The sequence below is a fragment of the Carettochelys insculpta genome, chromosome 4, assembly GCF_033958435.1.
Source record: "Carettochelys insculpta isolate YL-2023 chromosome 4, ASM3395843v1, whole genome shotgun sequence".
In the NCBI taxonomy this organism is placed as follows: Eukaryota; Metazoa; Chordata; order Testudines; family Carettochelyidae; genus Carettochelys; species Carettochelys insculpta.
In genome coordinates this window covers 43,311,197-43,339,101 of record NC_134140.1, presented here as the reverse complement: position 1 = coordinate 43,339,101, position 27,905 = coordinate 43,311,197, and the positions used below count along the sequence as shown (strand labels likewise).

Genomic DNA, 27,905 nt, shown 5'->3' with positions numbered 1-27,905 from the left:
ACACCACAATTTGCATATCTTTTGCTGACAGTTCTATGAGAAGAGGCTTTTCTGATATTTGGCCTTGTTTACGTGGGGCCAAATGTTAAAAAAAAACCAAACAAACAAAAAAAAAAAACCCTTGAGACATCCCTTCTTCCTTGTGGAACAAAGTGTAGCGGGATGTCAACAGAACGCTCCTGACCAGCAGCTCTCTTCCAAGGGAGCTGCAGTCTGGATACATATTCTGTTGACAAAACATCTGTTGATAGAAGTTATGCCTGCAGTCTGGCCATAACCTCATGAGGGTGTGACAAAATGCATATGCCTAACTCAGCTGAGCTTTTTTAAAAAACCAAGACCAGTGTAGTTGTAGTTAGCTTTTGGCAGCATAACTGATATTTGTTGGAGGCTATGGTGCTTCTACTTCCCAAGAAAAGTTTCTCTGTGTATGCTGCATCCACACTTGGGAGCTGTATTACCAAATATTTTTGTAATGTAGAAATAGCATCAGGTTGTGAGTGTTGAAGCAATATCTGGGTGTTTTGTCCATTAAGCAAAGGAGCCAAGAGAAAAAGTAAAGCAAAGTGAATGAGAGCATTTCCATCTCTAAACATAACAGAAAATGTTGGTAAGAAACATAGTGGGGAGTACACATGTAGTCTCTATGAACACATGTTGGACAAGAGGGTTTTTGAAAATAACAGTGTTGAAAGATGTTCCCTCAGCCTGTGAAAATGACATTTTTAATAGAATACACACAATTCTTGAGAGAATACACATTTTCTAAACAAATTGCTCTTATTTCTTTAACCAGGCTGCCCAGTCTTGCAACACTGAGTGCTGCACTGGCAGTTTTCCAGGAGTACAGGAGTTTCACGTAGCTTGCACATTTTCCAGCAATAAATACATAAAACTTGTAGTTACGTGCGTATCTATTTTTTGTGATGGCTTTGGCACAGCTTGTTTTAATGGTCTTCATTATGGCAATGATGAAGCTAGTTGGATTTATGCTTTTGGAACTCAGATCAGAATCTGGTCCAATCCTTGAATTTGATTAGACTTTTTTTAAGTAGTCACATTTGCAAACAGCTGCAGATGCACACTTGTCAATGACCAAACATATCAGTGTCCAACACAAAAATCTCTAGTCTGAAAGTGCAAATCAGTTCTCACAGCTTAATATCTTTTCAAGTCAAACTAGTTAACATTTTATTCCAAGGCCCAGGGAGACACCATTTAACTTGCTTCAAAAGCTAGAGAAAAATCATTGGTAACTAGCAACATAATTTTTCTTCTCCCTGTAATTATTTTCCATTCCTCCACTGAATGTTACTTGGTGTGTGTGTGTGTATAACTGGAGTGACTTATATAGTGCTCCTCAGTAATTGTACCATCTGCATTTCACTGTATAGAAAGCAGGTGCAGATAATGATTGAATTCTAGTTGAAGGTAGCTTTGTGTCCCTTTTTAAATGGGAGACAGATGTGCTGGAAGCTTTTTGTCCTATATAGTTTTCTTTTTTTTCTTTTGTGAAAAATTATTATTGTTAGAAGCAAGACCAAAGTGGAGAAAAGGCAGCAGCCAAAGAATATCAGAGGCTTCTTCTGTGCAAGAAATAAACAGACGGTACATTGTGTTTTTTCATCTGATTCATTACATAGATCACTGGAATATTCGGCAGGAAAGCCATTGCTTCTAATCAGGTTGTTGTAAATTTGTATAGAAGGCTTGGCTCTTGAATCAGAAGTGAAGAATCCAAATCTAGGTTTTGATTTTTCTTCAGTTAGTTTAAATGCATAATAACCGCTAATCTTTACTTTATCGATATGATATGCTGAAAAAAAGGAATATGTTAATAAATTATCCTTATATATGAAATATAATGTTATATAAGATCTCAAATAACCATAACATTTATAAAGTTAAAAATTATAACTGCATTATAAAACAATAGTAAACAATTATTTGACTTCAGATTTCTATATAAACAGTTAGTTAATCCTAACACCTAATTCACATGATTATTCTAATCATCAGCAAGGAAATATAGTGAGTCACCAGAAAAGGGATTAGAACTCTGTTCCCACATTTCAGTCCTGTGTTTAGTCTACTAGCACCTGGATTTTAAAATGTTTTTAGGCACCTAATTACTTTTCAAAAGCCTGTTATCTGTAAGTGACTAAATACCTTTCAAGAATCTGGCATAATCATAGTTTGGATGAGTGGTTTTTGGGAAAAGAGGTAAAAAAATCCATATAGGAGGCTACTGTAGTAGAATAGTTTTTACTTACCTTCCAAGCAAAAGAGAATTATGAATCTGTTCTGTAACTGATCAGTGTGATGTGGGTGCCCCTGTGTATTATTCAGGTGTGCGTGCATGTAGCACACCAGAGAATTTTGCCTAGCAGTACCTGTATGGAGCACTGCTTGTGCCCTCTGGCACTTAGCTTCTCTCCAGGCTATTTAAGGAAGGTACTGCCCCAAGGTCTCTTAGTTACATTGCACTGAAGGTCAAGAATTCATACTCTGAAGCTGAGGGGACGAAGAGTGTGTTGTGGCTTACAAGTCTGCACATCATGAAGAACAAGAGCAAACACTATAGGCAAGTAACCCTCTTTAAGTGTCTGCAGATATGTATTTAACTCAGGTGACTCAAGCAGTATCAGGAGGAGGAAGGGACTGGACTCTACTTCATGAGCAACTTTCAGACCACTTTCCCAAAATTCACATCTGACATGTATGCAAGAGAGGAGGGTAACAGGCTGGGGGAGGCTATGCCTCCCCAGACAGGAGGTAACATAGAAGGGAGGGATAGCTCAGTGGTTTGAGTATTAGAGTGCTGAACCTACAGTTGTGAACTCAATCCTTGAGGAGGCCATTCAGGGGTCTGCGGCAAACAGATTTAAAAAGGAGAAAAAAAAAAAAACTGTCAGGGATGGTGCTTGGTCCTGCCAAGAGGTCTGGGGACTGGACTCAATGACCTCCTGATTTCCCTTCCAGTTCTATGAGATGTGTATCTCCATATTTTCCTCTGGAAGCACTCTTTGCTCGGCTGTTTCTGCTTCTCCTCTTCTCCCATGACTCCGCCCATGCTGCTCCTCTTCCTGCCACAGGTCCACATCTTCTCCCAAGACCTCATCACATGCTCAGGCTCCTCCCTCCAAAGACCTGCCTATGCACAGGGTCTGGCCAAAAGGGGCTCCAATCAGAATGCGGGATCTTCAGCTTCTACAATAAAACTCATACACGTTCCTAACTACCAGAATGGCCCTTAAGAGGTAAAATTGTAACACCCAAATAAGAAACTGCTTCAATACCCGGGGCAAAAATAATCAACTGATTGCATGCCCATCATTGTCACCTACCACCGCACACTAGAGCCAATGCTTTTGGGTGCCATAAAAAAATTACAGTCCACATTTTGTTGGGGCCACATCCTAAAAGTGTAGGTTACTAACTGTAACAAAATTCTTTGCAATGTGTGGTCCCAATCTATATTTCACACATGGTGTGTGTATGCAACCATGTACCTGAGTCTGGAAATTTTAAGCACTGTCTGTTGGTCCACACGTGCAGTAGCTCCAGTTGCACTCCTGACTGAAGTTACACATGACAGTGCAGGTTGATGCTGCTCCTGCTCTTTTTCTTACTGACCATCCAACCAGATCTGAAGTGGAATGGGTAATGGAATACAGATAGGGGAGGGGCCACACATCTTGAAGGACTTCCAGTTATAGTAAGTAACCTATAGTTAGCCACCTAAATAATGGCCTGATTTCCAGGGTACTGGTAACTTATAGCTTTTACAGGTTGAACCTCTCTCATCCAGCACCCTTGGGACCTGACTGGTGCAGAACAAGAGCATTTGCCAGGCCATGGGAGGTCAATATTGTCTAGCACGTTACTAATGCTTCCACAGCTTACTGAGCTCCTAGAAGATACTTAGGGGTAAATTACAGCTAAATAACAGCATGGAACACTGAGAGCCAGGACTGATGGTTGTAAACAAAGTTTGAGAATCACAGGAAACTTGGCCACACCCACGATAAGTGGCCATCCAGTTAACTAAAATCATATTGGATTATGGATGTTGCCAGACAAGAGAGTTCTGTATTAGAGAGGTTCAACTTGTATTAATATGGAAGAACAAGAACAAACAGCAAAATTAACTTTTTTTCAGAAAGGTTAAAATGTTTCTCAAAACAGCTAAAATAAATTTACTGTTTTACTAATACGACTTTTAAGTGTAAGCCATTGCTCAAGCTGGCACTGGGACGTTTTGTGATCATGAATGAAGAGTTGGAATGTAAATGCAATGGGAGGTGTGTTGAAAATTACTCTACATACCACGAAAATGGCTAAGAACCCCCATTCTAGAATATTTGCATTCATCTCACCTTTTAAAACCTCTTGGGTGTATTTTTCTAAGTAATAGTTTCGAAGTTCATCATTAGCCAAAGACTGATCGTCAATCCCATTTGCTGTGATGTAAACATCTACATCACCATAGGTTTTTTTAATCCATTTTAGAACTTTGCGCATCCCCCAAGGTACCACTGCTAAACGAGAGGGGGAACTCAGGCATGTGATATCCTGCAGGAACTGAACATCTCGATCAAATTCATACCAGCTCCCATTTTGAAGTTCATGAATCACAAATCTTGTGGTAAAATGATTCAGTGCATAGAAATCAGCTGCACCTTTAACAAATTGCTTTTCTTCATCTGTGAAATATGGCAAGAAGGAACGTGAGAGTCCTTTTTTGTTTTTAGAAATGATGTATTCCCTCATGGCTGCTGGATAGTCCCCAGTCTTAAAAATTGGATCTGCAAACCAGGCTATTTCAAACTGAAGAAATCTTTCAGCAGCTTTTAAGTGAGAATCAAAGTAGGGATTGGCAGGCTCAGCCCAATCTGAATGCAAAGACAAAGAAACTAGACCATGCTGAAAAGATCTGTATTGCTTGTCATATATTTGCCAGGCCCTAGCATGTGCTATAAGTAAATTATGTGCTGCCTGATATGTATCGTTGCTGCTGCTATTATAGACATCACTTAATCGGTTTGGCTCATTTATTGTGATCCAGAGTTTAACCAAGTCCCCAAGTTCGTGAAAACACAAAGCTGCATAGTTCTGAAAAGCCTGGACAGTAGACTGATTTAGCCATCCTCCTCTCTGTAACAAAGGACCAGGCAAGCCTAAGTAGGCATGAGTTGGGTAGTATAAGGTGACCATAGATTTAATATTGAGTTTCAGTAGTTCACTAATCAGACATTTGTAGTATCGGAGAACTTGTCTGTTGATGGCTGACAGATCTCCATTAGGTAAAATTAATGACCAATCAAGTGCAAATCTGTAATGTGTTACTTTCATTTTTTCCAGGAGATCAAGCTGTTTTTTAATACTAACAAAGTCTGTGCACTGAGCTGGTCGGGTTTTCAGCTTCACTCCTTCAACTCGATGCAAAAGCCCATCTCCAGTGATGTTCCAGAGATACAGATTAGGGTCACAGAACTGTGGAGAGGAAGCTACAGATTCCGCCTGTAAGCACAGATGGGCACAAACATGGGCAAATTTAGTTTAATTAAACAATTATTTATCTGTTACTTGCATCTCTATACATACAACAGAATTTGTTTCATTTGCAAAGCAGAGAAGCAAGCATCCTCAGTGGTGATTAGTCCTCATTTTTACAAGCACATCACAACCACACAGGGTGGGATTTTTTATTAATTCAGCCTCCCATCATTCCTGTATAGTAGCTGCATTAATTTTTATAAATGGGTAAATAGAGGCATAAAGATAATTTAACTTAAATAAGGTCACACAGGACATCAGTACTATCTGAACACTAAGCATTAGCAGTGGCAGAGCTAGGACTAGAATCAGGGTCCTAGCTCTCCCTTCCTTTCTGTTTTAATTACAATTATAAATAACTGTGTAGTTTAACAAATAGTTATTATAATTCTGAACTGGAGAGTCGCTGTTTTTAACAAGGTTTTACATTGCACTGGAATTTTTTAAAATATTTGTTTTTTACTGTTTTAGGTCTTAAAAAGAAAACTTGTGTCTTATATAGGGTTTGCACTACCATGTGTGAATTAACAAGGTCTACTCTAAAACCTCTAAAAGTTATGAAAAATAAACCCTATTCCCAAAATACTAATTTACTCAGAAATCTTTATTTTCCTATTGCTGGTGGTGACTGGGTTAAATTTAATTTATTCTGTATTTTCTTTCTAATGTTGTCTAACATGTCATAATTACAAAACCGTTTTACAGCACACCCACTATACCTCAGATACAGTTATCTATGGCTATGTCAACGCTTGCCCCATCCTTCAAAGGGGGCATGGTAATCAGACTGATGGGAGATTACTAATGAAGTGCTGCGATTCATATGCAGCACTTGCTTAGGCTAATTCTGCCCCCGGGGCAACTTCAAAGTGTCAAACTTCAAATTGCCGGCATGCGTGTAGCCGTGGGCACTTTGAAGTGCCTGCACTACTTCGAAGTGCCTTTACTCCACAAAAGCATGGTGACACGTTGAAGTTTGACACTTCAAAGTTGCTGCAGGGGAGAATTAGCCTAATGAAGTGCTGCATGTGCATCACAGCACTTCATTAGTAATCTCCCATCAACCTGATTACGTGCCCCCTTCGAAGTTTGGGAGAAGTGTAGTCATAGCCTATAACAGGTACTGGACTACTTGCCAGTGAGGGCCACTGGAATGGGGACGGAATGACCTAAGCAATAAACAGCCCCATATCACACATACCTATGTACAAAGTACTTTTGTTAACTATTGTATGTAGCTAAACGAATTGTTGTTTATAATATATTAGGCTTACCTTAAGAACAGACTCTGTGATACCCCAGGAAAAGTCACAGGGAAATTGACCTTGCAAAGCTGCAGTAGACTCTTTCAGAAAGAATCCATTTTCTTTAATTATTTCCTTGTAATACAGTGCAGATGATTTTGGAATCCTTTCTTTCTGTTTACTGGTGAAATCTACATAAAATAGTCCACGTCTAGTGCTGTAGGCATGTTGCCATTCAAAACCATCAAGGAGAGACCAAGCTGTGTAACCAAACACATCTATTCTGTCGTATTTAATAGCTGCATGGGGAAAATAAATATTAATGTGTTGTACATTAAAATATTCATAAATAAATATATTATTTAATTACAGTATGCTGCATAGTTCTGAAAAGCCTGGACAGTAGACTGATTTAGCCATTCTCCTCTCTGTAACAAAGGACCAGGCAAGCCTAAGTAGGCATGAGTTGGATAGTATAAGGTGACCATAGACTTAATATTGAGTTTCAGTAGTTCACTAATCAGACATTTGTAGTATCGGAGAACTTGTCTGTTGATGGCTGACAGATCTCCATTATAATGAAGTAAAGAGAGTGTTGTTTATTATGAAATCACCTGTTTCTCACCACTCAGGTGTGCCAACTTCCTGAATTCTAGGTGGTGGTTGACCCCTGCTCTGCCCCTACTCTATCCCTTCTCCCAAGCCTCCACCCGAGTCCTACCTCTTCCCACCCCTGCTCTGCCCACTACCCCCACTGCCGCCTGCAGGCACGTAAACAGTTGATAACTAGCAGGCTGGAGGAAGAGCTGATCTACTGGGTGCACCTCCCAGGTCTGACTTCTTGGCTCCAGCAGGATTCACAGGTGATGCCCACTCCCAACTCCCACTTGTGCTCCCTAATCCAGCAATTTGCCAGACTAGAGAACCCCAGACTTCAGAGGTTGAGCCTGTAGTAGGAGGGGAATGTGGGCTGAGAGGGACACGTTTTATTCAAACACATTTCTTTTGTGATCAATGTTTTATGACAAGAAAACTGTCAGTTTTTTAAAATAGAAACATCATCTCCAAGTCCAAATGTGCACCTGCACATCTTTATATTTAATATAACAAAGTTTACCCCAGTAATAAAATTTAGCTTTAAAACCATTCTTTTTCTTTTCCTCTTTTAATAAAAAAGTATGTCTTGGACAAGACTAAGCAAGTTAACTGCCATAACTGATTGCTAGCAATTTTCCTCCAGAGGGAAGTAAATTCTTGTACAGGGTTTGAGATATTCCGTGTTCTAAACGTGGCATTCTTCTTTAAACCCTTGTACTCCAGGTGGAACATAGGTCATCTAGGAGGCATGCCATGTGCTAAAATAGCCAGCAGAGGAATCTTGTCTGCAAATGTGTGTGCTACTGTTGCTTATCACAACCAATAGGTGTCACTAACAGCATGAGAAAAATGGAGAACTGTGAGCTGGGGTATAGAAATACTGAATTTGTAAAAGGATTAAGTATTATTAGAATTATTTACATGTAATATAACTTAAGCTTTGAAAAGTTTTCCACTACTTAGGCTTTATAAATGGACACTATCAAGATGAAAATTGTGTATTAAAATAATTTCTGTGTTATACATTACAACTAAAGAATCATACACATTTTTCTGAGTTTGGGTAATGAACCTAGATTTGTCAATTTAACTTTTGCTAGTAGGCAATTTATTGTTCACTTCTCATGTACTAATACTTCTAATGGTACAGGGTAAGGTGCAAAGTAAAAACACAGACATGGTTTGAATTGAAAGAAATGTAATCCACATGATCTTTTAAAACTTTTTTAAATCAAGACTAAATATTGGGCCTAAACTCTTTTATGGCGGGGACGGTCTTCTGTTGTGTTTGTAAGACACTGAGCACAATGGTCCTGTGACCCATGACTTGGTGCTGGTGCAATGTAAATAATTACTAACAATAAGCTTAGTCAACAGTATCCCCTTTAAAGAAACAATTAATATTTGAAAAATACCAAATTTGTATACAAACCTTGTAAAACTTTATTAATGAAGTTCTTCATCATGTAGATGGCTGTGGTGTCTTCTGTTTTCACATGGCTGTCAGTGAACCAACCATTCTCTGCAATGAGGATTCTTGGGTTGGTATATTCCAATTTAATCCAGTTCAGTACTTCTCTCAAATTGAGTGACAAATTTTGTCCCATTTTAACTAGTGTGTTTGGGGGTTTAAAATTGTTAGGACCAAAGGAAAATGCAAAGAAATCAGCTGTTCCTTTTATATAGCTTTTCTCAGACTCAGTAAAATTGGGCAGAAAAGAAAGTAATTTATTTTTCAGTTCTTCTGGGTAGTCTCCATCCCCATGAATGGGTTTAGCAAACCATCCTAGCACTCTTTCCATGGACTGCTGGCACTTATTAATGTCCAAAATATCATCTGATTTGTTAGGTTCAATCCAGTGGGATCCCAAGGTTATTGATAAAAAACCCTTCTGATATGGCCGAAAACGTGTGTTGTAATTATGCCAAACTTTTGCATGAGCCTAAAATAAGCAGACAAAACATACCATTAAATTTTGAGTCTCTAAAATCATAAGGCATTTATGTATTAATGTCTCAGCAACCTGACTGATAAATTCATTATGCCTCTGGAGCATAGTGACTAATCTTAATAATTACTGATACATTTAAAATCTCAAAATTAATGTGCCTTTCTCATTAGCAAAGGTTACACAAGCTGTGAGTCTCAAAATTAGTTTTCATGAGACAGAATTATCTGATGACTATTTTATCAACCATGCTGTTGTGTGAGGAATACCTGAGTTTGTGGGGCACATAAATCACTCCTGTTAGCCTGCTCTTTTTGGGATGCACTTCAATGGGTCTGCTTGACTTAACTGGGCAACAATTGTGTGTGTAAGTACTCACTGGTAGGAGTAAGTTTTGTACTTATAAGTTCCATCTAAACCTTAATAATAACGAAGGGCCTCAGCTTCAAAAGTCTGAATTCAGATTTTAACTTTTATGAAGTTTGGTGGATTTTTGATCCAGGATTTAGGTTCATGTCCAACTCTACTCTAAAGTTTCTGAATCACAATTTACTTGACAATGCACAAGGCAAAACACAATGCAGCTTTCTCCTCATGCATGTTGGCTCTGCAGTATTCACATTAATATCATATATGTGTTACCAGTATAGTAATCAGATGTGGCTTAGAAGATACATTGGTAGAAGATATATACTAGTACTTAGACCAAACACTGAAGCTAGCAAAGGGTCACTAATTACTTCAATTGCAATCAAATGGCACACTGGGCCAAACTTTAACTCGGTTTTCTGAATGTGATCACAACTGAAAGATGTGTAATATACATCACATATGAGGATGATTTTAATATGTCATAACTCATTCCATGTTCACCATTTAAACGTTGTCTACGATCTATGCATGAAAAACCATACAGGAGAGCTTAGTATTTATCTGGGGGGGATAGAATATGAAACTCATTCAGAAAAATAGAAGTTTGGACAAATGAGGTTTTTTTTCCAATGTATTTGACATACATGAAGGCATTTGACTTCTTCCTCAGATAAAGGAGTCTTCCAGATAATTGAGGGTTTACTATGTTTCTCAAATGTCGATCTTTATTTTAGGCTGAAAAAAATTGCACAATTTAAATGAAGAGAAAATACTGACATATGTAACACTTACAGTTTCAAGTTCCATTCACAAAATATGCAAGCAAAATAATGCTCCTTGGAATCAAAGTAATTTTAGCTAAGCAATGTTGGCCATTTGGCACCTACTTGGTTATGAAAGACACTTCTAGACTCAAAAGTGAATGGTATGAGAGTCAAATACATGTTGGGTAAATTAAAGAACACTTGAGAATAATAGTTTGGTGAAATCTTATACATCAGCTCTTCTATAGTTGTCCAAGACCACCACCTCTCTATCATAACATTGATACAAGGTCTATCTTTAGAAACATTGATAAAATTTAACATTAATCTCTGAAATGTAGAATCTGCAGCTAAAAGGGAAAGTCAACAAAATGGTATTCATGAGGCACATTTCACGCTACAGTCTAATATAATATCAGTGTTCTTTTAAGATTCCAGTTAGAAAGTATCCCGCAAACAATCCATGATTCATTTACCTCATAAAAACCATTATCACAACTGATGCTACCTGGCATCCTTGGCAGAGAGGTCAACATTTAAGTAGGTACATATATCAAACTACCCTCTTACAGATTATCTATACTTAAAATACTACAGCAGCCCATTTCCTTTGCTGCAGCTCTGCCGCCATAGCCCTTCAGCATAGAAATTCCTAATCCAAAGGGAAGGATTTGTCAATTAGCATAAGTAATCCATCTCCCAGAGTGGGAGTAGCTACATCAATGGAAACAGAGAGGAAGCCGTGCTAGTCTATACACTATCAAAACAAAAAGCAGTCAAGTAGCACTTTAAAGACTAGCAAAATAGTTTATTAGGTGAGTTTTCGTGGGAAAATGTCTTTCACTGACCTGGTATTGTCTTCAGGGGGATTTCAGTCAGCTAACAGTACTGCCTCAGGAGTGTGAATTTTTCACCACCTTGCTCAATGTAGTTAAAGTGATCTAATTTTTAGCACAGATCTGGCCTTACTCTCTTCCAGGTGTCCATCCAGCTCAGGGTTGGACAATGCATGAAGGCTGGCTTTGCCTCGAACCTATTTAGTACTTGTTTTGTGGCAATTTCTACTGCTGTCAGCCTGACACCTTTTTCAAACACTATCTTCACAGATATTAATAAAAGAGTTGTTGTTACATTACCTTACAAAAAATATTTGCAGAAGTTGGCAGTATATGTTGGCTATATATATTAGCAGTGTATATTGGGTACCATACACTATCCATGAAACTAAGTATATTGGAACAATTAAAACAGGTCTCTAGATATAGAGATTGAGGGAAAAAGGAATGTTAAAAAAAGAACCCAGAGCTAAAATGCAGTGGTCGATGGTGAAATGCAATAATGGAGAATTCATCACACACGTGTGAGCTTTCAGAAGGCTACTGTAAATAAATTAAATATGCAATTACTATTCAAAAAGCCTTGTCTATTCTGGGGATTTCAGCTGTTAATACTACTCACCAGTGTATTTTACTAATGTAAAGTCCTAATAAGATATGCAAAACAAGTATAAGCTAGTTTGCACTGATAAAGCTTTCCTCCAGCTTCTATCTGGGACAAACTGCATAGGTTTGAATGGTGACTTAGCCTGTCTACTCTAGAAGTTTTTACAATAGTATCTGCCCATTCAGGAGGCTGTTGTGAGCACAATGTTTGTAAAGCAATTAAAATACTCTGGTGTTCTATAAATGCAAAGTAGTACTATGGATGGAAACACTTTATTAATCTTGCAGTGCTATGGACTAAACATAAAATAAATATCAGTTTTAAAAGTTAGATCACACAAAACATTGGCTATTTTGAGTAAATATTGACTGTAGTCCATTTTCAGTTAGAGTTTAATACCCAATCTTTCATTTGCCTTGTAGATCAAGGCTAAACATCAAGGCTAAGTACACAATGGAGGCAACATCAATACTGTGCATTTTAATCTAGGAGCGTGTGACATTAATTTTAGCATATTTTCCTGATATAAATTTAGCAAATACGCAATGGACTTAAAGTCAAATACAATGCTGAATTAGTTAATATAAACCCATTAAGTATGCTTAGAATTCACAAGCCTGCTTAATAAAATAAGGAACACAGTACTGTGTTCATTTCTTAACTATTAAGACCACTGTCTGGTAATAATTTTTTAAATTCCTTTATCATGCTAAGGCCTTGATCCTTCATTGAATCTTATGCAGGTACAGGATGTTGCTCCTGCAAATTCATTGAGGGAATGAGGCCCTTCATCCATGTATTCCAATCTCATTTGTTATGGTCAAATTATTTTCCTTAAAAACTTCATCAATCAGCAAAGAAACCATACTCTCTGGTGCTAATTAACTTTAATGCACAAAGTCAAGAGCAGTTTAGAATAATAATTAGAATGAAAAATACAAAGATGACTTTTTTTAATCTGTTGTTTTAATAGCAAAACTAATCTGTCACTTTCCTTTGTTTTCTTTTTTAAACCGCAAAGAGGCAGAACAAAGAACCTGATGGAACAGGTTATATTTCTGATATTTGTTGCCTCTTTTTGTCCCAATCAGCTAGTCTAATGTTATGGCCGACCTTCCAGGATTCGATTTTACATGCTTAGTAGGGTTAGCAGTCAACCCCTGTATTCCTCAACATCGCGAGGAGTAAGGGAGGTCAACAGGAGAGCTTCTCCTGTCGACCTCCCTCTGTGAGGATGGCCAGGTGAGCCAATTTTAATAAGTCACTTCTAGCTACGCAATCACCATAGCTAGAATTGCCCATCTACAAATGACTAATATCTAGTGTACACAGAGCTGGCTCGAGGCTATGTCTACATTACAGACCTTTCTTACAGCAGTAGAGCTGTGCTGCAGGTCTCCTGTGTAGAAGCTCTATGCTGGCATGGGAGAGCTCTCTGACTGGCATCCCTAAACCACCCCCAACAAGTGGCTGTAGCAATGTCTGTGGGATATGCGTTCCCATTAGCATAACGCTGTTCACACCAGCACTCTTGTCAGGTGAACCTAATGTCAGGCCACTGGTATTTTTCCCCTATATCCTTGACCTACAAAAGTTTTGCTGGTAGTTGTGTTAATGTAGACAAAGCTGGAGTTTCAGGGTTTGTAAGTTGTTCTAACTGGCAGCTGAAATTAACAATGCAGTCTTAATATTTTCTCTAGCATTTAGTTACAACGAATGTACAAAGTCCTACTTCTCTAAATGTAGGAGAAACAAAATTCAAAAGGAGTAGTTATGTGGCTTACAGAACCAGTTTCTTTTACCTAACATCTCTGACCTAGAACCCTTCTCTAGCTTTCTCTCAGGAATACACTGCTTACAGGTGCGGCTTGGATCTGAGTCTCAGTTTCTTGTCTGCACTCCAGCTTGTCTTTTTCACATACACAATACACAAACACCTACTCAGAACAATACCCAGTGGAACCCTCCACCCACATGGTGCTAGGTTTGGGACAGTTTATTATACAATGTTTTAGCTTAGGCCTGTTTAACCCCCTCTCTTATAGCTATACTAAATTATCATATTCATCTGTTTCAATGAAGTTTAACCTAATTACATAACAAGCTCATAACAATTATAGTATTAAGACCTCCCAGGTCATTTTAGAAGGATGGCAAATGTGTCTCTCTTCATGGCAAATTGACTATATTTCAGTTAAAGGAGTGTTTTGTCAGATATAGATATTACATTTTCAGTAGTGGTAGAACTTTGTTCTTGGAACCTGCAAAGCAACCATAATTTCTGTGGACTAAAGTTAAATAGCATAAAAGTCACGAGCAGTTTAGGAATAACCATTAGAATGAAAAACAGAAGTATGACACTAGACACTTTGTAGAAACCCAGTTAAATCAATGGGGCTACATACAGGTGAGGAGTTCCACACATTCCAGCACAACATGGAGGCTGCAAGCTCTTACTATCAAATATGTAGTATACGAATAATGTGGCATTCAAATGATTTCCAAAGAACTTAAGAAGAATAAGTTGAATTAAACAAATCCAATGGGAACAAACAAACAATCAGTCTGTTCCAGAACTTATAAAATATTCTCATCACACAGTGCTCTTCATATTGAAGAATTAATTGGTTCTGTGCTGATACTGGAGTGCTCTTGGATACTGCAGCTTGTAAGAGCAAGACTTAAGACTGCCTCCTTTTCTGAGAAGTACGATATGTTTAGTGGCATATGCAGCAAAACCTGCAGATTCTGTTTTCTACTCAGATGATGACCACTCAGTTAACTTGTATAAGTCACTCAACATTTTTATGCTTCTGCTCTAACTATAACATGGAGATAATACTTAAATATTATTATAATTTATTATCTGTATTATGGGGAACCCCCCCTGGATTGGGCATTGTGCACAACACAATGAAAGACCGACACTATTCCCAAACATCTAGCAGTCTGAATAAATAAGAACAGTGCGACATTTGCATTATTTGATTTTGGTTCCGAGATCAGAGTTGTATTAGAAATATTTAAGTAGATTTTTGCAAAGCACTGTTAAGTCCTTGAGTGCAAGGTGTTATTTAAGGTTCTAGAGTACTAATATTAGTAATTAAGTACAGAGGTTTGTCCTGAATCAGCTTTCCCCTACAGAAAGAATCAAGTGTCAAGGTAGCAATTAGCTAGGACTGTATCACTGTACTAATGAAGTAAATGTCAATAATTCCACTGAATTTATCTCCTTAAATAAGGGCTCTCAGAAGGACTCTTTGTCCTTTTGTTACATATCACAGCAATGTTTTAAAACACTATTTGTTTTTTCAAAAGAATACAAGAAGGGAATAAAAACACAAACTGGGCTGTTAATGCTTTAAAAAGGCTTATCCTATTGCTTAACGTGTCTGAATGTATATATGTATGAATTCCTAATTTTTTAATATTAACTGCTGTAAGCCACATGACACAAACAAGAGTTTTTAACCATTATAGGACAAGCTTATCAAATGTGCCCTAGATGTCCTGATTAGTATGGGTGGATTTTGTCCTCAGAGGGAAGAAGTGATTAAATCCCAAGGGTCAAATCTGCAAACCTGGCTGCACTAAAGTTAGACACTTAAACAAGTGGCCTGATTTCAGAGGTGCATAACACTCCCATCTTGTTTGATTTCAGCGTAAGACAACTCAGCATGTCTGAAACTTCACTGTGATGCCTAAATATGGGTTTAGATGCCCAAAGGTAGGTTTTTATATTTAAAATTTGGCTTCTACTTTTTACATATCCCTATTTTTGCCCACAAAATCCATTCCAGATTGTGTCTTTTAATTTTTGATATTATCTGGTTGTGGAACTGGTTTCCAGAGTCATGCCTCTGCAACAGATATGTTTCTTTTTAGAGCCCTCCAGAACCACAGATAAATGCAACAATCTGCATTCGCAGATATGGACGCAGCTATCCAGGGCTCATTTTTGGGGCTACAGATGAGGACACAATTTTTATCTGTTCAGGGCTCTACTGGCTTTCCCATTATTTCCCACTTATTTGCTAAATAGTTTTTTTTTCTAATACGAGGTTATAATATGACTGTACATATTTTATTGCCTATGACAAATCAACATCCCTTTGAAAAGAAAATGTCTATTAGATTTTAATGATGTTTACATTTGGGTAGAAAAAGAACAGATTACTGTTTCTTATAGGCAAACAAAATCAATGGTACTTAATTTAAGACTATTTATCTATTGTAATAACGCTGGTTCCATGCTCTTCTACCAAACAGAAGTACCAAATTGTCCTGCCTAGATCCATGCTTGGCAGGAATTTACGATGCATAAACCTGCCCCCTTCTCTGTGGCACTGTATCTAATTCTTGAATCCTGGATGGAGAGGGTAAAGAACATCTGGGTGGACATGCAAATTATGCACACTCTGAAAATTAATTTTAAAAGGTAATAAAGTCTAGGGTATTCAGTGGGGACCCCTCCAAATGTTCCAAATGCAGCAGTGGCTCTGGGAAACCACTGGTAACTTGGGTACAGCCACGGATTGTGGGGGCAAGCAGCCAGTGCACTGAGGCTATGTTTATAATACAAGCACTAAAGCACCACAGCTGCAGACCTACAGCTATGCTGCCTTAAAGTAGCACAGACACCTCCATTATCAGAAGGTAGGGTTTCCATCAATGTAGTTAATCCACATCCCTACGAGGTGGTAGCTAGATTGATAGACTTCTTCTTTCAATCTGCCCATGTCTACATTGATTAGGCCAACTTAACCACAGCAGTCAGGGCTCTGATTTTCATGGTGCTGATACTTAGATCAATATAATTTGTAAGCGCAGATCAGATTTGAGCCTCTACATATATGACACCAGGTTTGGGAGTAGGCCATCTTGCCTTTTCCATATAAGGGATGGTATGAAGAAATGTCCCTGAGAAGAATTTTGTGGAGATTTCCTTGTTATGGGAAGCCCTCTCATGAGCTTTCCTGCAGAAGGAAATGTCTGAGTCAGAGAATAATTTTTCTTCTGCTGTGTTCCCCTTCCCTATTTTTACTCAGCAAAAGCTGAGCTAACTAGAGAGCACTGGTTCAGAGTAGAATGGCCAGATAGAGCTTACCCTGTGTTTTCTGTGAGCTCCAGCAATCTCAAAATGAGTGTAAAAAGACTGCAACCTGATGGCTTGTTACCAGACACAGAGAAAATAGTAACACCGGGTCAGTGAGTCCCCGTCATAACTTCATTGGAATCACACAGTTCTGACTCCATTGTATTTTCCTGTGTTTTGCCAAAATAATTGGATTTCAAGAAGATCACAGAAATCCATTCAGTTTCTCTGAAAGCAGATCTTTTCACACTCTAGTAGAATGGCACTTTTACAAGTTAGTTCATAATCCTTGAGTCTTTTACATAGGCCTCTTACATATTTCGTGATAAATTAAAGTGAGTCATGAATTGTTTTTGTGAAGTGTGATCTTTTTCTGAAGAAGTAAAGAAGTATCCTTTACTATCTGTATTCAAGTGGTATAAGATTTTTATGTAGCATCTTATTATATTAACCCTAACAACCTGGACGTAAATAGTGCCTGCTAGAAAAGTGGCTCGAAAGCAATTTACAAACTGTAAATAGCAAATCTGCTATTTGACTTAATTGGTAGCAAAATGTCCAATATCAAATATTATCCTCTGCATTTGAGGGGATTTAGGAGAATGGAAACATGAATTTTAATTTGAAATTTCTCTGCACTTGGTGGCTCCTGAATAGCCTGGCTTTTGTAGAAGCTGCATGGCTGGGTTCTCCTCTGACTTTTGAGAGCCATGAGTACTCCGTTATGAGAGGTTCTAAACTGGCCATGTCTACACTGAGGGTTAGGTCAACCTAACCACAGCAGTCAGGTCTCTAATTTCAAACTATGCAAAGGAAAGGACATTAATTACTGCAGGTACCATTTCTATTAACTTACAATAGCTTTTTGTTCATGTGTCATGCACATGTGTACCAACTGTCCTCCCTACTATGCAGCTGGATCCCCATGTAAAGGTAATTTACAATGGTTTGGATTAAAAGGGAGAATGTAATTATCGGGTCCTCACTTTCCACACAGGCAAAATGAAATGCACACATACATCAGGCTCCAGGATATGATGGAATCTTAGAAATCCTGATTTTGGGGAAAATACTTCATTAGGTATTCTTTTATTATCCACCATATTCTACATATAGCTCTAGAACCAGTTTTATTTTAGTTTACTTTTTGGTTTTAAGTTTCATTTACTATTTCCTCAACCCACCACAAAATTTGAATGCCATGTTTCTACTCTCAAACCTTTCAGAGTTTGGCAGTTGCATTTGTTGCCACAATTCAAATATGAAAAATATCTTCAGACTCATGTTAGAGGGAGGAAAACAGCAGCTTTTATGTATTTCAGAGAAAGATAAAACAATTCAAAGTCCAAACACCCACTGGTTTATGGCTTGTTAAATCATTTTTGTCATTCTGTGGGATTCAACACAGGGTATGTTATATACAACATAAAAGTGCTCCCGTAAAGGGTACTATAATTTATGCAAAGGTGAGTACAGCACAGGTAAGTCAATAAACTAAGACTTTTGTTCAAAGCTAACATATATCCATCTGATGGGATATTTTTGGGTCCATACCCCCATGCCAGTCAAAGCCCATGAATTAATCCACCCATGAAGTATGTCAATCAGAAAAATAGGTGTAGAGGAGTATTTCCTGTAAGATGTGTACTTGTGGGTCCATTCAGGAGAGATTCAAATACCGCCAGCTGATTGGCAGAGTGCCCACAGCTGTATTTTGTTTTTACTCCTGGTGCACATTTGCAAATTCCTTGGTGAACATTCAAAAATTATTCTGCAAGTGGATGAAAAAATATGCCATGGATAGAAAAAGTTAGAGGGAACATTGTCTAGAAGTTTCTGAATAAGCTAATCTGGTCACTGTAGTATTAATTTAGGGCAGTGGTTCTCAGCCAGGGGTACGTGTACCTTTGGGGGTCTGCAGAGGTCTTCCAGGGGGTACATCAACTCATCTAGATCTTTGCCTAGTTTTACAACAGCTTACATAAAAACACTAGTGATGTTAGTACAAACTAAAATTTCATACAGACAATAACTCATTTATATTGCTCTATATACTTTATGCTGAACTGGGAGTACGATATTTATATTCCAATTGATTTATTTTTAAATTATATGATAAAAATGAGAAAGAAAACAATTTTTCAGTAATAGCATGCCGTGACACTTTTGTATTTGTGTGCCTGATTTTGTAAATAAATATTGTTTAGGAGGTGTAAATTCAGGGTACACAAGACAAATCAGACTCCTGGTAGGAATACAGATAGGCAAAATCTGGAAATAAATACAACTGGTAATTCTGTTAGTTCAACAGATATTAAAGACTTTGCAATATGATTTTACCAGACTGGGATGAATTATATTTATATACATAAAACATTCTACTGGTAGAACTGCCAAATATACAACTATAAAAACTTGTATTTAAATTGCAACAATAATCAGAACATGTTGTGAGCAACAGCAGTTATTGATCTATATGGAAAGAATAGGAAAGAAAGCTTTTGAATAACTATCCATTGCAGGCAATAGTAATTGAACTTCAGTTGGTAAACTGTTGCTTCAAATAATATACATATTATTGAATTGCTGATGTGATTAGTAAAATAAATATTTAAATGTATAAAAATGTGCATGTATGTATATAATACTGAACTGGCTGATGTAACTAGTAAAATAAATTTTAAAAGAAACAAAGCAGACTATTTTTTAGTATTTCACCATAATACTAAGTCCTAAATCTCTGTTATGTCAAACGTACTAGTTTTTTCACTGCTACTTTCCATACCGGTACTAGAGCTGTTAAGATTAAACCTGGTTGTACTGTACCTTGATCAGATTGTGTCCTACAGAATAGATAGTTGCTCTCTCCCCTTTTTCTCCAGGTGCATGCATACCTGTGCCGTACCCATGCCAGGCAACTATGTAAGGATTGTGGATTGTAATCCAGTACTTAACGCGGTCCCCAAAAATTTGGAAACAAAAAGTTGCATAGTCATTGAAGATATCAATTAATGATCCATTTTTCCACCCCCCATATTTTTCTTGCAGTGCCAAAGGCAAGTCCCAATGGTACAGAGTTACCATGGGCTCAATATTTCTGTGGACTAGTGAGTCAATGAGAGTATTGTAGTAATGCAGTCCTTTTTCATTGGCATTTGCTACCACCCCTGTAGGAAAGAGTCTTGGCCATGAAATTGAAAACTGATAAAACGTAACCCCCAAAAATTCCAGAGCTGACAAGTCTTTTTCCAGGAAAGTGTAACTGTTGCTGGAGTCATTTATACTAGCAGCATTTCTGAAATCTGAGTGCATGAAGCGGTCCCATATTGAGGGTCCCTTTCCATCCTTTCTCCAGCTGCCTTCCACCTGAAATGCTCCAGTGCCTACTCCCCACAGAAATTTTTTGGGGAAAGTGTCATACAGAAACATCTGGGTACCATTCACAGGACTGAAGTTAAGGTCTTTTTTCCACACAAATCTTCCATCGCCGGCTAGCCCAGTAACTGTCCTTACGAGCACAAATGCCCAAAAAGCAACAGATCTCTTCAGTCCTCGGCCACACATTGTGTCCTTCAGTAGCATGTGTGTGTTAAAAATGAGATTCCTTTCACTGGTGCTGGAGAAAATCCATTCAATTCACAAGAGTCTCCTGCTGCACAGCCTGCCTTCATTTGCCACTAACTGCTGCAGTGTCTTATCAAAGCTTCGGTAAAAGCTTGTGATTGTAAAAGTGCTGTCAATGATTAGCTCAAACTATGAGACCTAGGATGGGTTGCAGAAAGGAGCATAATTCCAGGGTGGTGGCTTTCTTTTAGTCACTGGGACACTTATGCTGAGTTCCTATTGCAAGAAAATAAGTTACCTACGTAATAATATTAGTACTTATGAATCAATTTATAATTATTTTAATGCTATAACAATGAAATGGCAGTATACTAAGAGAGGGTAGACACTACTGCTGATTACCAGTTATTTTAATGCAAATATTTTAAGGCTATATCAATAACATTAAATGCCGTATTTTTGATGCACCTATTTTTAATACTGTATCAATAAAATGACAGTATACTAAGAGAGGGGAGACACAACTGGTAAGAGATTATCAGTTATTTTTGATGCAGATAAACTTTCAAGGAAATATAGAAAAAATGTTCAGTCTTCATTACCTCATGAAGGACCATACCATCAATGCTGAACAATGCCAATAATGATGAACAAAGACGTGGACATGTCAATAGGCATCTGTTGTGACTTCTGCAAGTTTTGCACCTTTTAAATCCATATACTAAAGCATGACATATTTTTAATTAAACTCATTAAACTTCAAAAAAAAACAACCCAAAAACATTTGCCTTTCACTGGACAAAACTGTTTCCTCCCATGTTAAGAGTTTCAGGGAGGGTCTTTTTTGTTTTTGTTTTTTAAGAGCGAGATTCTCTATGATTCTTTATGGAGATTTTCCCATACCATCTATTCAGAAGACATTATTTTAAGCCCCCCATAGAAATGAGTACATAGCCTGTCCCCAAACCTGGCACATCCTGGGTGTTGCCTTCGAAGTCTGTCAGACCCCCATTGGCCCCACTGAAATCACACATTACAGGAGCTAGGAAAATAGTTTAACAGGTGAGCTTTCGTGGGACAGACCCACTTCTTCAGACCATAGCCAGACCAGAACAGACTCAATATTTAAGACACAGAGAACCAAAAACAGTAAGCAAGGAGGACAAATCAGAAAAAGAGTATCAAGGTGAGCAAATGAGAGAGTGGAGGGATGCGGGGGAAGGTCAAGAATTAGACTGAGCCAAGCATGCAGTTGACTGCTTTTTGTTTTGATAGTGTATAGACTAGCACGGCTTCCTCTTTGTTATTATAGGAGCTCTGTGGACTCCTAGAAGATTCTGCTTACAAATGGTGGTGTTTTATGTTTTCAGCATTAGGTGAGAAGGCCTGGAGGAAGGAAGATGTGCATTCCTGCTACCCTACCTGATTATCTGTCTAGCCTTGCCCATTCTACTTTTCCAGCTGTGAATCTGAATGTGAAGAAAGGACTCCACTGGGTTCAATTGGGGGGGCGGTGGGGCAGGAAAGAGTGTTGAGAAGGCTGTTGAGTTCCTCCTTCTGTATGAAAGGGAAGAGCCACATATGTTCCCTTAATAATACAATAGGAAGTGAATATTTTATTAAGTGCAGTTGGTTTTACTACTTATACAGGGAACTGGTATGCAGCTCTAGAGAGACCAAATGTTACTTACTGTTATTCTCAATGAATAGCAAGTTAAGAATTGTTGCAGCTGTTAAGCAATTTCCTTTGATTATTTTTAAAATGAAGATAATTACCTATATGCTCTTTCAGCATTGATTAATTTAAGAACCTTAGATGGAACTGAACCACTACTGCAGTGGGTCTGACAAACAAATTAGATGGTATTTGGTAATATAAGTTTTCAGAAACCTTTTGATAGAAAAATAAAAGCATTTGCACTTATAGACTGAATTTACCACGTACTGGCAACAGAGTGGGGTTTAGCCAGCAGAGGCACGTCCACACAGCCTCTGTACTGCCAGCACCCTTCTCTGCTGACAGCGTGATCTCATGTGGCTATGCTAATTAGTTGCACAAGTATGCTAATGAGCAACCATTTGCAATTGCAAGATTGCTTATTAACATGGAGCTGCTGGGAGATAATGCAGGATACAAGGATGGTAAGTTTTTCTCACATCAAGTCCAACTGCCACAGTACTGGCAACTCTTGTACATACATGCAAACTATTTAGGTGTCTGCACATGATGTGTGACTGGGATAGCAGATACTTTTACAACCCCAACTTTTCCAGTTTAGACAAGGCTATGAGCTGGTTCTCTTTCCTTATTATAAGGGGAATTGGCAGCAAAACCTATTATTAAGATTGCCCAATACGGCCCACTATTTAAGATCCTGTTTTCAGTTGATTATAATTTTGCCAACCTGTAAACATTAAGGTTGAAATTTTACGGGCTAGATATCTACCTGAGACTGATTTGTTTTGGAAAATTGCAATCAAAACAGTCCGCTCTTTTCTGAGTAAAGCTAAAGAAAAATACACTATTTCCCCCACGTTTAAAAGCTCGCGTAACCCCTTCCTTGAGAAGATTTAGGAGTCTCATGCTTAGAGCAGGGATTTCAACTTGACATGGGAAAAGTGGTTTTTGTATCAAAAAATGTTCCATATGCTGCACTTGTGAAAATCCATCCAAATTTCAGTCTGCACATGCTCAGCAGAGATGTCTTGAAGTTTATTAGCTAAAGTCTCTAGAATCCATCCTTCTAGGTAACCAGACTCTGCATACAAATTTCACAATGCTAGCTTAAGATCCTTCATGTTCGTTACATTTTGGTTTCTCGCCTCTAAGAGCTGAGCAGAACGGAGAACCAGGCTACTGCCTGGTTCCCCTTGTCCTGGGAGTCCGGAGCCACTGCTGTGCCTGGCTCTGGGCTCCCTGCTGCTCATGGGAGCAGGGAGCCAGGCGCAACCAAGACTGGGGGACGTGAAGGCAGCAGGGCCCCTCCCCGACTTACGCAAAGTTTGACGTGTGGTTGCCCAGGTACACAACCTATGCATAAGTCAGGGGTCTACTGTATATATTTTTTCTTCTTCCTAAGAGACCTGTTGATGTTGGTAAATAAAATGTAAACATGGCAGCTATTTCTCCTCATGTTCCCTTCTAAGCACTGTTCATTGTGAATTATGAATTATGTTCCTCTTTTGGAGACATGCATATCTAACTGTCACTGTAAAAGATATAAAACTTAAAGCTTTAAATATTTCAGTGGTTTTATGATGTGAACTGGCAGATCTCAGAGATCAGTGTGATACCACTAGTGCTAGCAATCTACTGATATTGGCGATATTGGCAATATTGGCTAAAAAAGTAATCTTTTTTGCTACCGTGCAACGTTTGTAATTAACACAAAAAGTTGTAATTGTTTTCCCTTACTCTTAAGACAAACATTTTCAAGTAATATGCAAACAGACATATTGTGCAATAGTTTGAAACCACTGTCTATAGCTGTGTAGAGAAACATGTTATAATATTGTTTCAGACTTCTACAATATTTCAACAGACCACAGTTGATTAGGAAAATAATGGAAAAAAAAACCCCTTCATTGGTAACTGAATCAAACAAAAGGGTGATAATCTGGGATGTGATACAACCATTCTGTGAATATTCAAATGAAGATAGATTGGAAAATATCTAAGTTACAAAGTCCTTTTAAAGAGAGTGTGCTCTTTATCTTAGCATCAGTTGCCTTGATCTCCTACCATCAAGGACTCAGAAAGCAACAAGTCATTCCTTTGCAATGTTATATATACCAAGGCTCGATCCTTACATTCTTTGCACATTCAAATGTCCTACTCAGGTGGGATACGATCATTGCAAAAATTAGAAACAGGATGGTGGTGGGTACAGTAGAAAATCTAAAATGATTGTGGTTATACAAAGAACACCAAGTGATTTAATTTTGCCTCAAAATGCAAATGTCAGGACTTTACAATGTGAGAGATATGCTTTCCAGATAAACTCAGTATGATGAATGTGCCAAAGGAATCATCCAAAAATATCCTAGAAAATATTGGCCATCAGGTTACTGAAAATTGATGAGATTAAAAAAATTCTAACGGCAACTTTTTAGAAAACATTTTGTTTCTATTTTCTTGTATTCTCAGGATTACAAAAATACAGGACTTGGCAATAAAAAAGCAGTAGCCAATGGGAGCAACAGGAATCGGTGTTGACCCGGGCACTGCTTCTTGCCACTCCCATTCCCCACCAACAGTGATCCAGAATCAACGAGAGCTGCAGTCAGATTGCCGGACACCTATGGAGGCAAAGGTAAACATAGGGGTTGGGGTCCCACCAGGGATTGACCTTGGCGAACTGAATCTGGCCTGCAGGTCGGTATTTGCCCACTCCTGCTTCTTTACCAACAATAAAAGCAACTCTAGCATAGGGAAATAAAAAGATATGTAAATAATTTAAATTAACACTCAGCTCAAATCTGATTTAAAAATAGATTTTGTAGAAAACTTAATAAAATGCTTTTTAAAAAGAAATCTAATGAAAGCTGCTTTTTAAAAATAATGCAACACTTCATGTAGTGTTTGAACCCTAAGGATGCATAATACTAGAATTTTAGAAAGTGAAAGGTCCAGAATCTGATGAATAAAAGTAAAACTGAGAAATCTGTTCTATTTGCCCATATGAAAGAAATACTAATGAATCCATGTCATTTTTTGCTACAGAAGATGGTAGCTGGACCCCCATTTTAAAGGTAAGGAAGCCGAAGCACAGAGAGCCTGATTTTCAGAAGTGACCAGTCCCCTGGAAAGATAGGCTGTGACTTGCCAAAAGTTAAAAAAGTAAACCAGTAAATTAGATTTTAACCTTTTTCAGATTATATAATCTAACAGCATAATTTGCTTCAGATGTACTTTTAAAAATGATTTTTCACTGTAAAAATGTCTCTTTAAAGCACAAAACAAGTTTCACTACATGTGCATTCCTCTTTTTACAGCAACTACCAGTATTTTGCAATATAAATTGACACCTTTTCACAATTCTGGTGGCATAAGAAAATATTAAGTTCACATACACTCACAAGTCTCATTCTCTATAACCAGAATCAAACCACAAACACTAAAAGACTTTACATACCTCTGGTTGTTCACAAAGAGTTAAAATCCTGACTTCCAATAAACAGGAACATGTCACCAGTCCACTGGCACATAGTGATCAGCTTAATGTTATTCTTGGGAACTTTATCAAATACAAACAGAGATAACCACCTACTATAATTCTTTAACATTGTTTAAACACTGCAGCTATGTCTACACTACACACCACTGTGTGGCTCTATCAAATGTCAGATGTTTTACTTACTCTTAATTCTGGTAGCAGGAGTATCTGTGGATCAAACCAGGGTCTAATGAGGATTGTTGTGTACCTACAACTATCCAATTAGAAATGTTTAAAAGTGATTATCTTCCTTTGCATCGTCATTACAATACCATAGCATACTAGCTAATTTGTATAAAATTACGCAAGAGCAAATTTGATTTGCACTGAATACATACATTAATACTTTATACCTTTACTAAATGTAAATTCACAAGCTATGCTAATATTCAAAATGGAAAAGTAACATTCCACATAATTATTGAATTCATACATACAGACTTCATTTATAAAATTCCAACAGCTAATGAAGTGCTTCACTGTGTTATAACTGCTCAGTCTCTTTATACAGATACACAATTTGTCTTATCATGAAAATTCTCAGACAGACTGCAATGGGCTTAAACGTTTTTTTAAAGTACCACGGCTGAAGACTGTCTGAGAAGTAGCTATAGAATTCTGCATAGAAATCCACATGAAAAGTAAACTAACCCCCAACTGCTCATAAAAACATTATTATATGATTCTTGCTGACCTAAAGAAAAAAGTAATGGAATAGTGATTTTGGTTTTATACAGCACCTCTCCTCTAAATGGATATTGAAACAGATAACTAATAGTATGTGGCACTGTGCTCAGGCAAACACAAGTCTACAGATTCTCCACTATTAATACAGTATGCTTCCAACCTTTACAATGAAATTTGGCAGCTATCTTATCTTTACAACACCTTCCAATAATATAGCATAGGAAGAGAAAAATACCATATATGTTTCAGATAGATGTGGAATTAAGGCAGGCAAAATGTAATTACCCATACCGGAATCCGACCAAGACATGATAGATTTCGTGTTCTTGCAAAAAGTGACAGGGAACTCATAATAAGGGCAAGTGATCATGACTCATCCAAAAGATGAAACATGAAACAGCACCTACAAAAGAAACAATTTGTCTTGAACCCTTGTTTGCTTCTGTGTGATATAAAGGTCTGAGATATTTTTTCCTCCAAAAATGTTGAAAGTTAACCTTGTTTTTAATATGCATTCAGGTTAGTTCTAACCTGTTTTTCCTGAAAGACCTAGAAACTAGAGAACCGATAAGTCTGTGATTCAGAGATGTCAAGCAAATGCAACCTGACTGAAATGATAACAAGAAGCCCTATGGCATCTTATAGACCAACAGATTTTTTGGAACATAAGCTTTCATGGGTAAAGACAAAAGAAAGCCCATGAAAGCTCATGCTCCAAAAAATCTGTTGGTCTATAAGATGCCACAGGGCTTCTTGTTGTTTTTGTGGATGTGAACTAACACGGCCTGAGATGGGAACTTAATTTTATTTGGAGTGCTCATATCAGCAAAAACAATGAAGAGCCCTAGGGGACCCTAAATATTAGAGGTGAGCAATAAATAGGCTGCGGCCCACCAAGGTTAGTACCTGGCAGTGGCGGAGAACACTATCCAGCGATCACAGGTCTCGTTAGCTGACAATGGCACTTCATAGGCGGGGCCGGGGAGTGGTGCAGCACAGGAGACTTGTTTCCACTCTTCCATAGGCCGTGACTGGCAATCGACAGCCCAAGAAGATATAGAGGAGGCGGGCCCAGCAGGGACTAACTCCGGCCAAGCGGATCTGCCCAGCCCTGTTACAGGCTAACATTGAAGCGTTCGAGGGCAGGAACCCTCGTTATAGCGCGACGCGACTGTAAACCAAAGACTTCAACCCGCTGCGCCGGCAAACTGAGAGGCCAAGCGCACGGGACACGCGGCCTGGGCACCCACCCCCCTGTCTGCCACACCCCTTCGGCCGCTTATGGGACGATCCGGTCCCATACCCCTTTCCCTCCACCTTCAGCCTACCCGCCTCCGCTCCCGGCCACGCGCCCCCCATTCCCGCCCCCAAGCTGTCTCCTCCTCAGCCCACCCATCATCCGCCGCGCCACTGAC

General features: G+C 38.3%; 1 protein-coding gene across 9 annotated transcripts; it reads right to left on the bottom strand.

Moving 5' to 3' along the window:
- Positions 1-115: 115 nt before the first annotated feature.
- Positions 116-27,806, bottom strand: KLB (klotho beta). Of its 9 annotated transcripts, XM_074992623.1 has the most exons (7): positions 26,782-26,895; positions 25,948-26,017; positions 10,366-10,456; positions 8,833-9,343; positions 6,834-7,102; positions 4,380-5,523; positions 135-1,816 (listed from the first exon to the last, which is right to left on the bottom strand). In XM_074992623.1, the coding sequence occupies exons 4-7, from the start codon at positions 9,200-9,202 to the stop codon at positions 1,422-1,424; spliced, it is 2,178 nt and encodes a 725-aa protein (XP_074848724.1). In that variant the 5' UTR covers positions 9,203-9,343; positions 10,366-10,456; positions 25,948-26,017; positions 26,782-26,895; the 3' UTR covers positions 135-1,421. The 9 variants fall into 9 exon arrangements, with proteins under 9 accessions (XP_074848719.1, XP_074848724.1, XP_074848721.1 ...); XM_074992620.1 differs by lacking the exons at positions 10,366-10,456; positions 26,782-26,895 and adding an exon at positions 27,397-27,806; XM_074992621.1 differs by lacking the exons at positions 10,366-10,456; positions 25,948-26,017 and adding an exon at positions 27,397-27,520 and having other exon boundaries at positions 26,782-26,893.
- Positions 27,807-27,905: the final 99 nt, after the last annotated feature.